A 16,919-nucleotide genomic window follows, 5' to 3' on the forward strand; every position below is an offset into this window, starting at 1 on the left:
TGCGTGGCTGCTATGATGCTAACAAAGTGCTGACCTTGAAATCACAAGTTTCCCTGCAATGAGACAGAGACTGGTTGATTCAGATATGAGCGAACTGCTGAATATTCACAGTATCAAGGTGTCACTCTCTGAGGAATGAATCTGGTACAGCTACTAGGTCTTGGCATGCAACTGTATATATGAACAGAGTGGAATAGTTCCAGGATTTGAAAATCTACTTGGGTTATGCTTTATTTTAAAGTCCGATTTGATGCTGAGGAGAACACTTCATGTAGCATGAGTGAAAGACTCATTTCACATTTCACTTGGTTCTTTCTTCTATCAAGCAGAGAGCAAAAAATATGACAGAAACAAGAGACAAAAAGAGAGAGAGTGAAAGAGAGAGCGCTTTTAAGTAGTAGTGTTTTATTCATCTGTATGTAAATCCAGTTGTTTACTGATTGCTTTAACAAATCAGGGATCAAGAGTGCCAACATCAAGCAGAGAAAAAGAAAGTTAATGTTGAGATTACAAAACAACAAAAAAAACTGGTGGGGGAACGAGGACTCGATCTGAAGTCAACAAGTCCTGACAAGGGATGTGTTCTTAATTGTCTCTAATCTCTACGTTTCTGTAAAAAATATTACAGTGCTACTTCCTATCCTAAGTTCAGAAAACTACTAGTGTATACAGTCGAGTGACAGCATCTAAAAAAAATGATTCCAGTTGGTTTTCACCATAGAAAAATACCCTGGTTATTTGCTTAATGAACATACCATTGACAGACGAGGAACAGATGAGGAACGAGAGAGGGAGGGAGAGAGGGAGGGAGAGAGAGAGTGAGAGAGAGCTCACCTATTATTTCCATAAAGGGCATGATTATAAGTTCTGAGCCAGTATCTTAGATCCTATTGCTAACAAAGATATACTGTAAATGCATGGCCACACAACTAATTCTGAAAATATATGCTCAAACAAAACCAATATTGTGGGCTAAGTATAATCCTATAATCGAGTATACATACTGTGGAAATCACTCAAATTCTCATACAGTCGAGTACAATCCCAAACCATTGATTATTACACCATACTAATGGTACAGTATACAACATCATCTTCAACTGAGAGAAAGATAAAAAAAAAAAACAATATCAGAGAAAGACAGACCCATCTACGTAAAATATTTTCTTACCTTTTTTTTTGTTGACATTAAGAACAACTACAGACATCCTCAAGACAATGTTTCTGTCAGAAGAGTTGAAGTATCAAACCTTTCTTCAGCCAGGTAAGTCATTGAGAAACAAATAGCATTTTACGAGGATGACTTTAAAAGTGTAGGTTTCCATCAGTGAAAGTAGAGAGTTTCTCTGATTTACTCGTGTTCAGTGCTGAGAAACTACTCCTTGGGAACATGCTGAGCCGTTCTGGACAGGCTGACTTTGCCCCTGACCACTGGTCCAGAGTCAGATATTGATTCACCTCCCTGATGGTTAAAGGTTGGGATAAGGGTTAGGATCATCTGCTATAGGTCCAGGGTTGCAACTTCTATGTTGAGCCCACTGAGTACTGTGACAGTAACCATGATTAGGGATGGCATTCAATGAAACCTGAACTGCACAAACCGATATCCAACACTGCTCCTGTGCCACACAAATGTCCATCAACTGTGTGAATGACATGACATTTACTAGATGAAACAAGAGCATATTAAGATTCGGAATGAAAATATACATTTTTAGTGAGCCCGGAACAATATTTCCTTGCAGTTCTCCCGTGCAGCTGGATTGAATCTCTCACCTGTAGCATTTGATCAGGGAGCCATAGCTATGGTCCATCAGATGGGGCTTAGATCCATATCGGGAACCTCATATTAGGTCGGGAGTTTACCCTGCCCATTTGAGCTCACCAGGGAAAAACGAGCCTATATCTTGGACCGGGAGTTTTTCCTGATCGGGTCACATGGTCAGAGAACCCTCGGGGCCTTAGAAACACGACACACGTATGAACATCCAACAGAAAAGGTAGAAACACGTCCAGTATGAAACGACATTGACTTCACAGTGATCAAAACATGTAGCCCTAATGGTCAACGAGACCAGAGTATAATGTTTTTTAACATGTTTAGAACAATGTTTCCTTGTTTTCAGTCGCTACTCCATATCCGCAAGTCTGCTATTGCATCCAGACTGGAGTCAGGGGGAAATGTAAGGCTCACAAAACTGCCAGCACAGCAAAAGTCAACCCTCAAACGACACCCTATCACCATGCACTGTAGCACTAGTTTTGACTACAGCCACATAGGGCTCTGGTCAAAAGAAGTGCACTATGGGCAATAAAGTTCTTTGATACACAAGCCTAAGACAGAGGTATACAGTGATGTACAGTATGATTTGTCTATGACTTATGACTGAACTACAATGGAATCCAAAAAAGGTCCATAGATAAAATAAAATACATCTACAAAAATAAAAACAACCCAAAACTACAGACATCTTTCCAGAAGGTGAAAATGTGGATCAACCGGTTTGTTTAAATGAGTGTGAAGGTATTACTAAGTGTTTGAGATGTAGTATGTTTGAAGTAAACATGATTGGCCATGTGGTGAGTTTTCACTTTGACTGTGCACACGCCTATGTCAGTGTGTGCGGCAATGTATACGCATGCGTGTGTGTGTGTGTGTGTGTGTGTGTGTGTGTGTGTGTGTGCGTAGAGGGGGGGCTACAGCGGTGGCTATGAGGCGTTGGATGTGTTGGGGCTCCAGCCCATCTGATAGGCTCTCTCCAGGGTTCTCTTGCAGTCCTGCATCACCGTACTGAACACGATGTGAGGGTACTGCACCACCAGCCTCTCCACAGTCTCCTCGTTCACCTGTAAACACAACAGCAGAATACAAAACGCATTAAAGGCACAATATGTTACTTTTTGTAGTAAGACGGCTGGTGATATTATTGACTAAATAAATAAATAAATATAAATATATGCCATTTAGCGGACGCTTTTATCCAAAGCGACTTACAGTCATGTGTGCATACATTCTACGTATGGGTGGTCCCGGGAATCGAACCCACTACCCTGGCGTTACAAGCGCCATGCTCTACCAACTGAGCTACAGAAGGACCACTACTGAGGTGGCAGAGGACTAGACGTCATGATTCGCGTTAATCAAACAACATTTGTCTGTTCTCTTACGGTTGAGCCTCGATGCCAAGGAGGCAGTTGTGGCCTGACAGCCCAGTCCACCTGAGGCTTTAGGCTCTGGTGGTTAAGCAGTAGAGCATGTCTGTCTAAATGATCTCATGAGAGAACCAGAGGACGAGGAGAGAGAGAAAGAAAATAAGAGTTCCCAGATAGAGAGAGAGACAAGGAGAGAGGCAAAGAGAGTTCACAGAAAGAAACAGAGAGACAGAGAGAGTTCCCAGAGAGAGACAGACTGAAAGAGAGTGGGCGGAGAGACGGAAGACAAGCGTCTTCTTCTAATTAGTCCTCTTCATGCTCTAAAGGACAAGGGAATAACAAGTAGTCAAGCACCTTCCCAGCGGTTCCATCATGCAGGGTGTCACAGCTAGGCTGAGCCTGGCTGACAGTGAGCAGGCCTAGGAGGGCTTAGGACACAACAGGGGTGAAGGATGTTAACCACAACCCACCCTGCTGGTGTCTCACTCTGGCATCAGGACACTGTCCAAAGGAAATATGTGTAAACACACACTTCCATGAGAAGAAATACACACATGCACTCACACAAAACGTGCTTGCCTGGTCCGTAGCACTGCAGGTTTTCATCCTTCCCCTCTAATCAGGGTCTGGGACACCAGGAGAGTGGAATCTCTGGATTTCCAAATTCCAGTGACTTTCCCAGAATTCCCAGGGTTTCCCAGAAATTCCGGTTGGAACATTCCCGGAATCAGGAGGGAATAAGCCGAAATCCGGAATCCCTCAACCAGGATTTCTGGAAAAATGATGGAAGCAACCCGAGACATTCAACCAACTAACTATCAGAGAAAAAAGAAAACCAGCAGTGTGAAACTTGGAGACTGGTTTTTGACTCCCCACTGGTCTAGAAAAAGAATAGCAAAGGAAGAAGTAAAGATTCTGATGTGTTGTAGAGCAGGGGTTCTCAACCTTTTTCCCCCCAGGACCCACTTTTTCACATTAGCAAAATGTCACTCCACCCCCTCCCTTTTTAATATTAGTTATTGAGATATTATTATTATTATTATTATCTACACCACCAAAACATAGATTTTGTTTCATTCGAGAGGCGTAGGAAAATGTTGATGATTCCACGTAGTTTAACAAGACAAACGACACATTTTTAGGTTGGCTATTAAATTATGATTATAACAACAACAACAATAAATAAGGAAAATAAAGCCATGACCCGAATTCCCCAAATGTTATTCCGCTACCAAATATGTTTGATTATTATAATAGAATTGATTTGAACCCTCAATTTAAATATACAGTAGCAGTCAAACGTTTTTCTTTATTTTTACAATTTTCTACATTGTAGAATATAGTGAAGACATCAAAACTCTGAAATAACACATATGGAATCATGTAGTAAACGAAAATAGCTTTGCACACTCTAGGCATTCTCTCAACCAGCTTCACTTGGAATGCTTTTCAAACAGTCTTGAAGGAGTTCCCACATATGCTGAGCACTTGTTGGCTGCTTTTCCTTCACTCTTGCAGTCCAACTGCAGCCCAAATAGGTGTGTCCAAACTTTTGACTGGTACTGTAAATATGATCTTTTACAGAAGGTGAATAAATCAATTGATAGCAACAGAGTCACACATTTCTTCTCTATTATAACAAACCTAACACAATGTTACAATCTAAGTGCTCGGTGGTAAGCTCTATAGGTCCAGGGTTGCGTCAGAAATAGTTTTGCTATTGTCACAGCTGTTTATTAAAAGGGCTGTGTTCTGGTGAATAAAGTTGTATGTAGAGGGCTTGGCCACACACTGGCCAACCAAGGCGTTCCATGGCTTAATACACATTCTGTAAGTTATTGACGGTCTTTGCGTTGTAGTCAACTCCCAATTCGGTTGGGGGAAAATAATACTCTCATCCTAGTCCATTGTGGGTTGATTGTACAGTTTATTAAATAAGATGAAGGAAAAAGGAAACCACACACTGCTCTTGATAGTATCACCGAGATTTAATAAGCTCACGGCCCTCATCAGAAGGCAAATAAGATTGCTCAGATGTGCGAATGCCTTTTGATTTATTATTATTTTTTTTTACAGTTTATTAAATAGCATAGGCTACAATAACGAGTGACAGCAAAAAAAAACATCCAGTGTTTCCTCAATATGTTTGGAGTGTTGACAGTCAACATTGTTGTAATTCATGTCAACGAGTAAAGGGCTTCATGCAGCACACTTCTCCTCAAATAGAAAATACTAGGCTCCTGTAAATTGTATTGTACGTGTGAAGCACGTTCTCAATGAGAAAGATATAGCCTAGGCCTACCGTTGATACGATGCTATAGGACAGAAATATCTCAATAGCCTCTGTTAGGAGGAGCAAGAGGCTGTCTTTGGAAATGGGGATAGATACAAGCCAAATGCTTTCTATAGAACAACTTCACGTCAGGATAGGCAACCCACATGAATAATTCATGCATGTGCTATATTAAACATAGAGGGAGTAAAATGTAGGCAAGCAATACACATTTCAGAACAACTACTAGTCGAATAAGACATGGGAGAGATGGTGAATTTTGGGAAAGAGATGTATTTTTAGACTAATACACAAATAGCCAAACTGAAAACTGCAGACATTACTAGTGCCTCCCTCCCTCAAACTGACATAAAAAAATAAAATGAAACTCAGCCTAAAGTGATCAGAAATCTCAACTAGCAAGCAAGTTGCAGCAAAGAAGAATTGAGTGCGTGCGCGGATCCTGGCAGGGGGGGAGCTTTTCGGCACAACACCGGCTTTACCAGGTCGAAATTGCAAACATCTACGCTGGCTGAACAGCAGCCGAAAACAGAACCCATTGTATAAGATTACTTCTCAAGTCCAATTTCCTTGACTCCTCAAATTTAGAAGGTCGTAAGCTCAGCCTTTGAATGACATGGAGACGAGCCAAAGATATCCATGTATCAGAGATAAGTCTTTGTTGGGCACTCTACTACCCCTTTGTTTCTAGCCTAAAGCATTGTGGATTTATACGTCGTTATAGATGGGCATATACAATCATGAATTCGTTTATTTTTTTTATTTTTTAAATGACCCCTTAAATAAAGTAAGGTCCCATGCCCTCCCCAGGTGACCCCTAGGTTGGGAACGCCTGTTGTAGAGGCTCATTAGAGAACTAGATGACAAGCCTTTGATTGCTTTGATAACATATTATGTGCGCTATATTGTACTGAGGAGAATAGAACGATTCCCCCAACAAACTCGTTAATCAGGCCTTAATTACAATTACGAGGGATCTAAAAAATGGGCCTGTCAATGTGATGGGAGGCCATTACCTTCATTAATGCTAATTTAGTGCAGCGCTGTGTGCAGCGTAAACAGGCTTGACACAAAATGGCTCCCAATCAAAGCGCTGAATCATCCGCTAATTGCTAGTTGCTGCAACAATACAACTATTTAAGCCGTAACACTACCACTGTTTGATGTGTGTGTGTGAAAGTATTTCAATGACCTGTGTTGTTCTGCTCAGATGATTGGTTTGTTTTGGTCTTGTTCTTTTACGCCTGTTCTGTCTTTTTGACTGTTTTTCCCTGTTAGGCAGAACCAATTAATACACATTGGAAAAAATTGAAAGGAAATAAGTTAACTCAGGATATTTATTTAGATTTATTCTGTTTGTGAGAAGTTTGAGTCTAAAACTTTTTGAATCTTTTACAAATGCCATATAAAGGCTTATTTCCATGGTTGGTTTTGAGATCCTGCCACAGATGATGTGGACATTACATTTATATAGCAAATAATGTATAAAGGTAAAACATTGTTATTAAATAATGAATATACCTGATCTGATGCACTAAAAACCCAATACAATTACAAGTTCAAACACTAAGGGAGAGGGATAAAGCAAAGTGATGCATGAAATATCAATTACAGCATCATTACAATCTTAGAGGATTTATGCCTGTCTTTTTTCAAAATAAATCAATCCAATCCCCTGTACCATCCTGAGCTCTTCACTGTCCCTTATAAAACAAAGCCGTGCCCTTTCCAAGACATGATGACATCACCACACCTGCTTGGTATTTACAACCATCACACACACACACACACACACACACACACACACACACACACACACACACACACACACACACACACACACACACACACACACACACACACACACACACACACACACACACACACACACACACACACACACACACACACACACACACACACACACACACACACACACACACTGTATTGTGAGCCAGAGTCTATGTAGAGACATGAAGGTCACTACTCAGCGCTTTGTGTCTGGGGGTGTTTTCACCAAACCCTGATGTACTATTCTGAAAGAGATCCATATGAAACTGTAGAGCCATAGTATGATAGAGCATATTGCAACAGGCTGGTGCTTTTCATCTTACACACAGATCTGAGACGGCAGCCACACATATCTGGAGCCAGGGCAATACTATACTTAGGATATTTTCCCCCAGTTTAACTTCAAAGATGCAGTTCTGTGGATCTGAGGGGATCCTAATGTTGTCTGACATGACAAAGTGCTGTTGTCAGAGAGAGCAGAGAACGAGAGAGAGACAGAGAGACAGAGAGAGAGACAGAGAGAGAGAGAGAGAGAGAGAGAGAGAGAGAGAGAGAGAGAGAGAGAGAGAGAGAGAGAGAGAGAGAGAGAGAGAGAGAGAGAGAGAGAGAGAGAGAGAACGAGACACACACAGACACACAGAGGCAGGACAAAGACAATCCTTTCCAATACCCCATTAAAACCCCCCTCATTCATTTGGACAAAACAGATGCAACTCTTAATCAGTAACAAGTGAAAACTTTGAGTGAAAACATCGGGTAAATCACTTCCATTTCAAGTAAAGACTAGGATCTGTGAAATGAAGTCTCATCTCTTTTCCTGAACGAGTGTTCCTCAGACACCATGTCCCACCTATCTGTGATTTAGAGCTCAATAGTGCCTGTGTATCGACAACTGTTCCTTGGCGTTGCACCTCAGCCATCGTTCCGGCGAGCAGTGACTGGCCGGTGGTAAAGGTGACCTTTCAGAGAGTGCTGCCTTGCTGCTCCCCCTTTTACTGCCAGGGGTTTTAAGAGCCACTCTCACATGCAAATGTATTCCATCACCATGTAAAATATACATTTTACCGCCTGCACCGGGGCCTTTCGTGAGTAACCACGTCACTAAAACACCTCGTAAAGATGACAAACGCTGGCGTGTGTGCGCACGGTGGCACCGTGGCGTCCACGGGAAAAAGGGGCTCGTAAATCGATAATCAGATACACAAGCAAAAGATGCATATCAGGGGACAAGGACGAAGAGCAGACTGGTTGGAGTGATCCTGAGTCTTACGGGACAATACGAGAAACAACTGTGGTGGATAAGGAAAGGAGTACATTAATACCTGGCATATGTTCTCTGGGACTCCCTTTAAACAGAGAGAACATGGAACTCATGTTCCCAGGTACAAGTTTTAAAAATACAAACTCACCTCAGTGCAGTAAAAGAGGTCAGATATCCAGAAGGAGGAAGAGCATTTAGATGAAGGTGAAATAGAGTTTCATTTAACCAAATGTGCACTCAATCAGAGATGGACTACAACTCAAAACATACTTCCATTTGTACTGTTCATTATGCTCTCTCCGTACACATCAAAAGAGACAAACACAGCCAACGCCAAAGCCTCTTTCCACTCCCATCCACAGAGTGCATCACTCACCTACTAAATACATTTGGGGGACAATGTTTCAATGTTTCAAAGGGCAGTTTAAGCAGCTGAGGAATGCTGTGCCTCAAATATCTCAGTAAAAGCAAGTTTAATAAACAGGCTGGGTTTAAACAGGCTGGATTTATAGTGGCCCTAAAAGTGCCCGCAGGAAAATCTGCAGTTGTAAAGTTCCTAAACGAGTGACTGGACGGACAGCAGATACTTCTCTGGCTCTGATAAGAGCTCTGAGGAGAGGGGAGGGAGTAAAAAGAAGAGGAGAACAGGACGGAAGGCAACGAGTGTGAACAGAACAGACATGGTTGTGAAGGGCACATAAAGGGGCCATAACATGCTATGAAAAAGAGTGGGGTATGTCGCCAGCAGATGGTCTTCGTACAGAGCCTTCAGAAAGTATTCACGCCCCTCGACTTTTTCCACATTTTGTTGTGTTACAGCCTGAGATTAAAATGGATTCAATTGAGATGCGTCACTGCCTTACACACAATACCCCATCATGTAAAAGTGGAATTATGTTTGAAGAAATATTTACAAATGAATAAGAAATGGAAAGCTGGAATCCCTTGAGTCAATAAGCATTCAACCCCTTTGTTATGACAAGCCTAAATAAGTTCAGGAGTAAACATTTGCTTAACAAGAAAATCTATGGCAAGACGTTAAAATGGTTGTCGAGCAATGATGAACAACCAACTTGACAGAGCTTGAATTTGTGTATCGACTCGGGTGTGAATTCTTTACGTAAATGAGATATTTCTGTATTTCATTTTCAACACATTTCCTAAAATTTCTAAAAACATGTCTCTACTTTGTCATGATTGGGTATTGTGTGTAGATGAGTGAGACATTATTTTTAAAATACAGACTAACACCACAAAAGTGGAATAAGTCAAAGGGTATGAATACTTTCTGAAGGGACTGCAATTCTTTAGCATCTGGTACCTAAAGAGAAACCAGTCCCGGTCTGGTTCTCGTTACCAGATTACATCCCTGAGCAATGACTCATTGAATCTCTCACACACACACACACACACACACACACACACACACACACACACACACACACACACACACACGCACGCACGCACGCACGCACGCACGCACGCACGCACGCACGCACGCACGCACGCACGCACGCAAACACCTATACAGCATCAGAGCGAGCGGCAGCCTCAGTGCCAGAGACAGAGGTAAAGCTCTGTGGGTCAGCACGGGGTTGGATCAGCTATGTTAGTAAACCCTCCACTCCATCATGTGTGACAAACAGAACATGGGGAATGTGTTCAGGGCAACCCCAATTTCTCCCAGCATGCCTGGATTTTTTTTTTTATCTACACAGGGAAGGAGGAATTTCCTGACCCCAGAGGGCAGAGACGGTCCCAGAGAAATAGATGGCTTTAACATCACTGAACACAAATCCTCTTTTAGTTTGATATATTTAGGAGTCAAACACCACACGCACACACACTCCTAGAGAAGATAGTGAATTGGTAAATAAATGGTCAACTCACCTAAAACAGAACATTATAATAGAATAATAGCTTTAGTGTTTACAATACAGGAAACGCTCCCTTCAACCTCAATGAGCACCCTGGAAAAGCGCTGTAAAACATGCAGGGGAATTTCCCCTAATCATAAGTAATATCACATCAAACTACTTGTGTAAAATAAGTTCTGGTCCTGTCATTAAGTAACGGCTATTTCATTTGTCATATGTTGTACTCGGGCGTAATAAGACTAATCGGGATTGTATGTACTGTCCCCATGCTATTACTGGAGCCGAAGGGATTAATACTGAACAATGTAAACGCAACACGCAACAATATCAAAGATTTTACTGAGTTACAGACCATATCAGGGAATCAGTCAATTGAGATAAATGAATTAGGCCTTAATCTATGGATTTCACGTGACTGGGAATACAGATATGCATCTGCTGGTCACGGATACTAACAACAGAAAACCAAACATGGGCCTCAGGATCTCGTCACGATTTCCCCCTGCATTCAAATGGCCATCGATAACCTGCAATGTTTTTGTGTGCGTACAGAACAATTTCTGGGATCTTTTCTTTCAGCCCATGAAACATGGGACCGACACTTTACATGTTGCGTTTATATATTTTTTTGTTCAGTGAAGATTATAAGATCTGGCAACAACAAGACAACGGTGACAGTCTACATGCACTGGTTGTGACCGGCCATCAAATCAGCCTTCAATCATCATAGACTGTTCACATTGGAAGATGTTCAAAGATGTACTGTGCTTTTGGCCCGAAATAACAGATGTATCTAATGAAACATCTATCTAACCAGGAGAAACATGAAGATGTGCATTGGAGAGAAAAAAAGAAAAGAATAAGGCCTTTCATCAAAAGGGACAGTAGGCACATTGGTATTCTAAACATGTCACGAGCTCTTGAAACTCCTTCCTGATCCAGCCCTGTAGAGCCAGTGTACACTGGTTTTCCACATAGACTAGTATGGGTCAGAATAAGGCAATCCTAAAAGACCTGTTGACTGATGTAGGCTTCACTTGATCTCAACAGGCTGATCTTGCTTTTTTCCTGAGACGGGAAGAGATATAGTAGATATAGTACAGTACCACACAAATCTCCGGAAGCAAGCAGGAACAGATTCCAGAGCAGCTTACTGGAGTCCGAGACATGAGGAATTCCATAAGGAAAGTGACAACAGGGCTATTGTGTTGGGGTTACAATAGCCCAGAAAACGGCCCCTTTAACTGCCCCTGGAATCAACACAAGGACACCCTGACCCTGTCCCTTTAAAGGGACAACGTATTCTGAGATCTGGGAAATTAGGAAACAGTCTTGGTTAAGTAAAGCACGACACCTCTCGGTACACATCTCATGTGGTTCTGTTAACCTCCTCTGACTGGAGGGTAAATGCTGCAGGATGGGAGGAGGAGAGGAGTACAGGAGGAGAAGAGGAGAAAAAAAGGGGGATGAGGAGGATTTTATCAAACGGAATCAAATAAACTGAGCAGAATCCAAAACTTACACAACCTTGCTTGGTCTTGACTAGAATAGAAAGAGAGAGAGAGAGAGAGAGAGAGAGAGAGAGAGAGAGAGAGAGAGAGAGAGAGAGAGAGAGAGAGAGAGAGAGAGAGAGAGAGAGAGAGAGCGAGAGAGAGAGAGAGAAAGAGAGAGCGAGAATGAAAGTGAGAGAGCTAGAGAGACAGAGACAGAGAGAGTGAGAAACAGAGAGAGAGAGACAGAGACAGAGAAACAGAGAGAGAGAGAGACACAGAGAGAGAGAGACACAGAGAGAGAGAGAGAGACAGACAGATAGACAGAGAGAGAGAGGGAGAGAGAGAGAGAGAGAGAGAGTAAAAGAGAGAGCGAGAATGAAAGTGAGAGAGCTAGAGAGAGAGACAGAGAGAGAGTGAGAGACAGAGAGAGAGAGTGAAAGAGAGAGAGAGTGAAAGAGAGAGCGAGAATGAAAGTGAGAGAGCTAGAGAGAGAGACAGAGAGAGAGTGAGAGACAGAGAGAGAGAGTGAAAGAGAGAGAGAGTAAAAGAGAGAGCGAGAATGAAAGTGAGAGAGCTAGAGAGAGAGACAGAGAGAGAGTGAGAGACAGAGAGAGAGAGTGAAAGAGAGAGAGAGTGAAAGAGAGAGAGAAAGTGAAAGAGAGTGAAAGAGTGAGAGACAGAGAGCTAAAAGAGTATACACCAGTGTGTGTGTCTGCCTCCATACTTTCTCATTGAAGGGCACAGCTGAGATTCCTTTCACATCGTTAGTGGACTGTCTCCGTCTTTCACTCTTCTACCCTCTATCTCACTCTTGCTTTCCCCGCCACTTTCTCTCGCTCCTGCCCTTTAAAAGTGAGATGAAGAGATGATGAGGAGGGGGGGGGGGTTCAGTTAAGACCGCCGATCAATACCCCTTCACACGGCGGCATGAGATTTAAGATTACACCACTGACCACACACGGCAAATGACTCCATCACTTGGTGAACTTTGACCTTCAAGCCTAACCAAAGAGGAAAATGGAGAACCAAGGCAGGGGGAGAGACGGAAGGAATGACAAGTCAATGTAATGATATCTTACCGACTTAGCTCTGATATTTTAGACCTTACAAAAATAAACATACCATTTTAAGGACATTAATATAGTAGTGTATATTATAGGAAAAGGTCAAGTAGGAAGTGGTCATTCTAGTAAAGTCCTTTCATTTCAGTTCACAAACACAGGCCATGTCATGATTCTTACTTCCTTCCATCTGAACTTGAAACTGTATGTAATAACAAGAACTGGCCAATAGGCTTGTTGGACCTCAAAATCTCTTTTCTGAAAAACTTCTTGAAACTTTACACATAACTCATCCTTTTCTCCGAGCCCAGAGTTTAGTCCCTCAACAATTACTGTAGTGTTTGTGTCTGCAAATTGCTCTGAATATCTGTCTCTAGTCATAACAGAGGTATGCATCAGCCGAGCATCCATATTGATTATGATGCCTGTGGTTTTAACAAGGTCCATGTGGTCCCTCAATGGGAGAACACCATGCATCGCTCTGTCCCCCTCTCCCTCTCTTGGCCATTAACATAACTCATTATGCTTGCGACCAGTGTTACTTGAGAGCAATGTCATTATTTCCCCGGTCCTGGTTCACGCTGATTCAGTGAGTTTGCCGTCGTTCTGTTTCAGCACCAGAGATATTTGTTTTCCCCCTCTTAACTAAGGAGAGGAGAGGTACAGTAAAGCTGTGTAAACAAATATTCTAATAAAAACATTCCTATTAGGAACACATGGATGGAATCCCTTAGATGGTACATCAACAGTCTTGGGTGTGTTGGTTGGCTGTGAAAATCCCGGGCGCCTGTTTGATTCGCTGGCTAGTCAAAGCAGTCGTGAATGTTATTGCTAAAGGAGAAAGACACTGCAGCGTTCGCAATAACAACAAAAAAAGTCCATGAAACAGTGTGTGTTACTCAACTGCAAAATAGACAAGGGGCTGGGAAGTAGTTATGCGAAGCGATGACTCATAACCCGCAGTCCCCGCGGTTATATCTGCGGGGCGGGCGGGCGGGTTTAGGGTCATGACATAGTGCGGACGAAGGGCGGGTGGGTGGCAGGCGGGTTGAATAAAGAAATAACAATGCATAAAACATTTGCGATTCATATCTATAGGCTACATTTAGGTTTTCCTTTCCAATTCTATCAGCTTTAGGGCTCCCGAGTGGCACGGCGGTCGAAGGCACTGCACCTCAGTGCAAGAGTGCGTCACTATAGTACCTGGTTCGAATCTGGGCTGTATCACATCCGGCCGTGATTGGGAGTCCCACAGGGCGGAACACAATTGGCCCAGCGTCGTCCCGGTTTGGCCGCCATTGTAAATAAGAATTTGTTCTTAACTGACTTGCCTAGTTAAATAAACGGTTCAATAAAGAAAATGTAGTATCAAAAACACGCCAAATGCTTTTGGGAACTTGGACAGAAAAGGTCACGTAGATCCAATGAGGCAAAATGGACAATGTCAGAGTTGAATTAAATAGAGAAGCGCTATACAAATTTGACAGTCACAAGATGGGGACTTCAAAATGGCACGTCAAGGGAACTGTATTGTTCATATGGGTTAAATGGAACAGTAAGCTAAATGAATATAGGTCTATAACCTCTCACATAGCCTAATATAATATTAACTCCTGTAGAATGAAGCATTTCTTAGAGTAAAACTATACACCAAATGTACATTTTGATTCAGGAACAGGAGTGGAGAAATATAATTTCTTTCTTTCAGCATCTTGAGAGAATGAATGTACAGGTAGGGACCATCTGCAAAGGTGATATCTTGATGAGCATCATACAATCTGATAGTATTTCAATCACATAAAACATGCATCCAAGCTGAACTGAAATCTTAATGAAATACATTTTGGGTCATTTTAACAGATTTTAATTTCCCCAAAACTGGTAATTTTGATAAATGTACAAAAATTATTTTCCCAGTTTTTTTTTTTTTGTTATTGCAATTTCTCTCCGGTCCCTAAACGTCTTTAAAAACACAAGATAAGTACATTTCACACCAGTTGACCTTTTCCACATTTAAAAATGTATTAAATTGAGATTGTGTCACCGGCCTACACACAATACCCCATAATGTCAAAGTGGAATTATGTTTGTAGAAATGTTTGCTAATTAATAAAAACTTTAAAGCTGAAATGACTTGAGTCAATAAGTATTCAATCCCTTTGCTATGGCAAGCCTAAATATTTGCTTAACAAGTCACATAATAAGATGCATGGACTCAATGTGCAATAATAGTGTTTAACACGATCTTTTGAATGACTACCTTATCTCTGTACCCCACACTATTATCTGCAAAGTCCCTCAGCCGGGCAATTAATTTCAAACACTGATTCAACCACAAAGACCAGGGAGGATTTCCAATGCCTCACAAAAGAAAGGTAGTTATTGGTAGATTGGTCAAAATAACAATAGCAGACATTGAATATCCCTTTGAGCATGGTGAAGTTATTAATTACTTTGTATGGTGCATCAATACACCCAGTCACTACAAAGATAAAGGCGTCCTTCCTAACTCTGTTGCCGGAGAGAAATAAAACTTCTCAGGGATTTCACTATGAGGCTAATGGTGTTTTTAAAACAGTTACAGAGTGTAATAGGCTGTGATGAGGGTGGATCAACAAGATTGTAGCTACCTCACAATACTAACATACATGACAGAGTGAAAAGAAGAAAACCTGTACAGAATACAACTATACCAAAACATGCATCCTGTTTGCAATAAGGCACTAATGTAAAATGTACAAAAATGTGGCAAAGAAATTCACTTTATGTCCTTGGGGCAAATCCAACACAACACATATTTTTGCAGGCATGGCGGTGGCTGCATCATGTTATGGGTATGCTTGTAATCTGCAAGGACTAGGGAGTTTTGTTTTTAGGATAAAACTAAACAGAATATAGCTAAGTACAGGAAAAGTCCTAGAGGAAAACCTGGTTCAGTCTGCTTTCCAAAAGACACTGGGAGACAAATGCACCTTTCATTAGCACAATACCTTACAACACAAGGCCAAATATACACAAATTGCTTACTAAGACAACATAGAATGTTCCCAAGTGGCCTATTTACAGTTTTGACTTAAACCAGCTTGAAAGTCTATGGCAAGACTTGACTATTATAGACCCAGGAAGACTCACGGTTGTAATAGCTGGCAAATGTGATCTAACATGTACTGACTCAGGCGTGTGAATACTTACGTAAATTAGATATTTAAATCTATATAATTCATCTTAAATTCAGGCTGTAACCCAACAAAATGTGGAACAAGTCAAGGGGTATGACAACTTTCTGAAGGCACTGTATCTAATTAGAGAACATTTGACTAACAAATCGACTTCAACATTTAGAAAATTATCAGCAGGAACATAAACCTATCTAAAAAGGCCTGTCAAAAAAATAAGCAATAAATCACTGTACAACAGCACATTTTCTATCTGACTATTAGTGGGTAGGATCGGGAGCGGTCCTCAGATTTTCACTTCATCGCATTGTCAGGTGGTTGCGGATGGGTTGTTATCAATTGCAGGTGGGTGCGGGTGAACAAACAGCTGACCCGCACATCACTACTGGGAAGTTAAGTATTTTCTTTTGAGACTATTTAACTAGCTTAGGCATTGTCCTTCAAGACAAATCCAGCGTGTTCAGTTTTAGTAGATTACTAAGACATAAATAGTACTGGGGCAGAAATGCCATTCCAGTGAGGATTGGCCATGTGAAGAGCCTGCTGTTCTGAGGAACATGCTCTGACATATGGGCTACTTGTGGCTAAAATGGATCTGTTTCTCTGAAGATAAAAGGAAGACACTTCTCCAGTCTTTCAGCTCCCGACTTCAAAGCCTGGCAGGCAGGCAGTTTAAAGATGACAAAATGAAATGATTTGGTTATTTTGGGCGAGTTTGGATCAATAGCATTCTTTCTCTCCCTGTCAGGCCGTGGAGGTTTGGCCCTAAGGGCAGCGGGGTAATGAGTGGAAGCAGGCAGAACGCGCCATTCCC

General features: G+C 41.7%; 1 protein-coding gene across 3 annotated transcripts in view; it reads right to left on the reverse strand.

Annotated features, from left to right (window-relative positions):
- Positions 1–385: 385 nt before the first annotated feature.
- fbxl17 (F-box and leucine-rich repeat protein 17) overlaps positions 386–16,919 on the reverse strand; it is a 350,800-nt gene continuing 334,266 nt past the window's right edge. For 2 of the 3 annotated variants that reach the window (XM_046346816.1, XM_046346817.1), the window contains one exon: positions 386–2,847. In XM_046346816.1, coding sequence (XP_046202772.1) covers positions 2,710–2,847 — 138 coding nt within the window. In that variant the 3' untranslated portion in view covers positions 386–2,709. The remainder of the gene's footprint in view (positions 2,848–16,919) is intronic. The other variant, XR_006838514.1, reaches the window with a different exon arrangement.

This window comes from Oncorhynchus gorbuscha, linkage group LG04 (assembly GCF_021184085.1).
Source record: "Oncorhynchus gorbuscha isolate QuinsamMale2020 ecotype Even-year linkage group LG04, OgorEven_v1.0, whole genome shotgun sequence".
Lineage (NCBI taxonomy): Eukaryota > Metazoa > Chordata > Actinopteri > Salmoniformes > Salmonidae > Oncorhynchus > Oncorhynchus gorbuscha.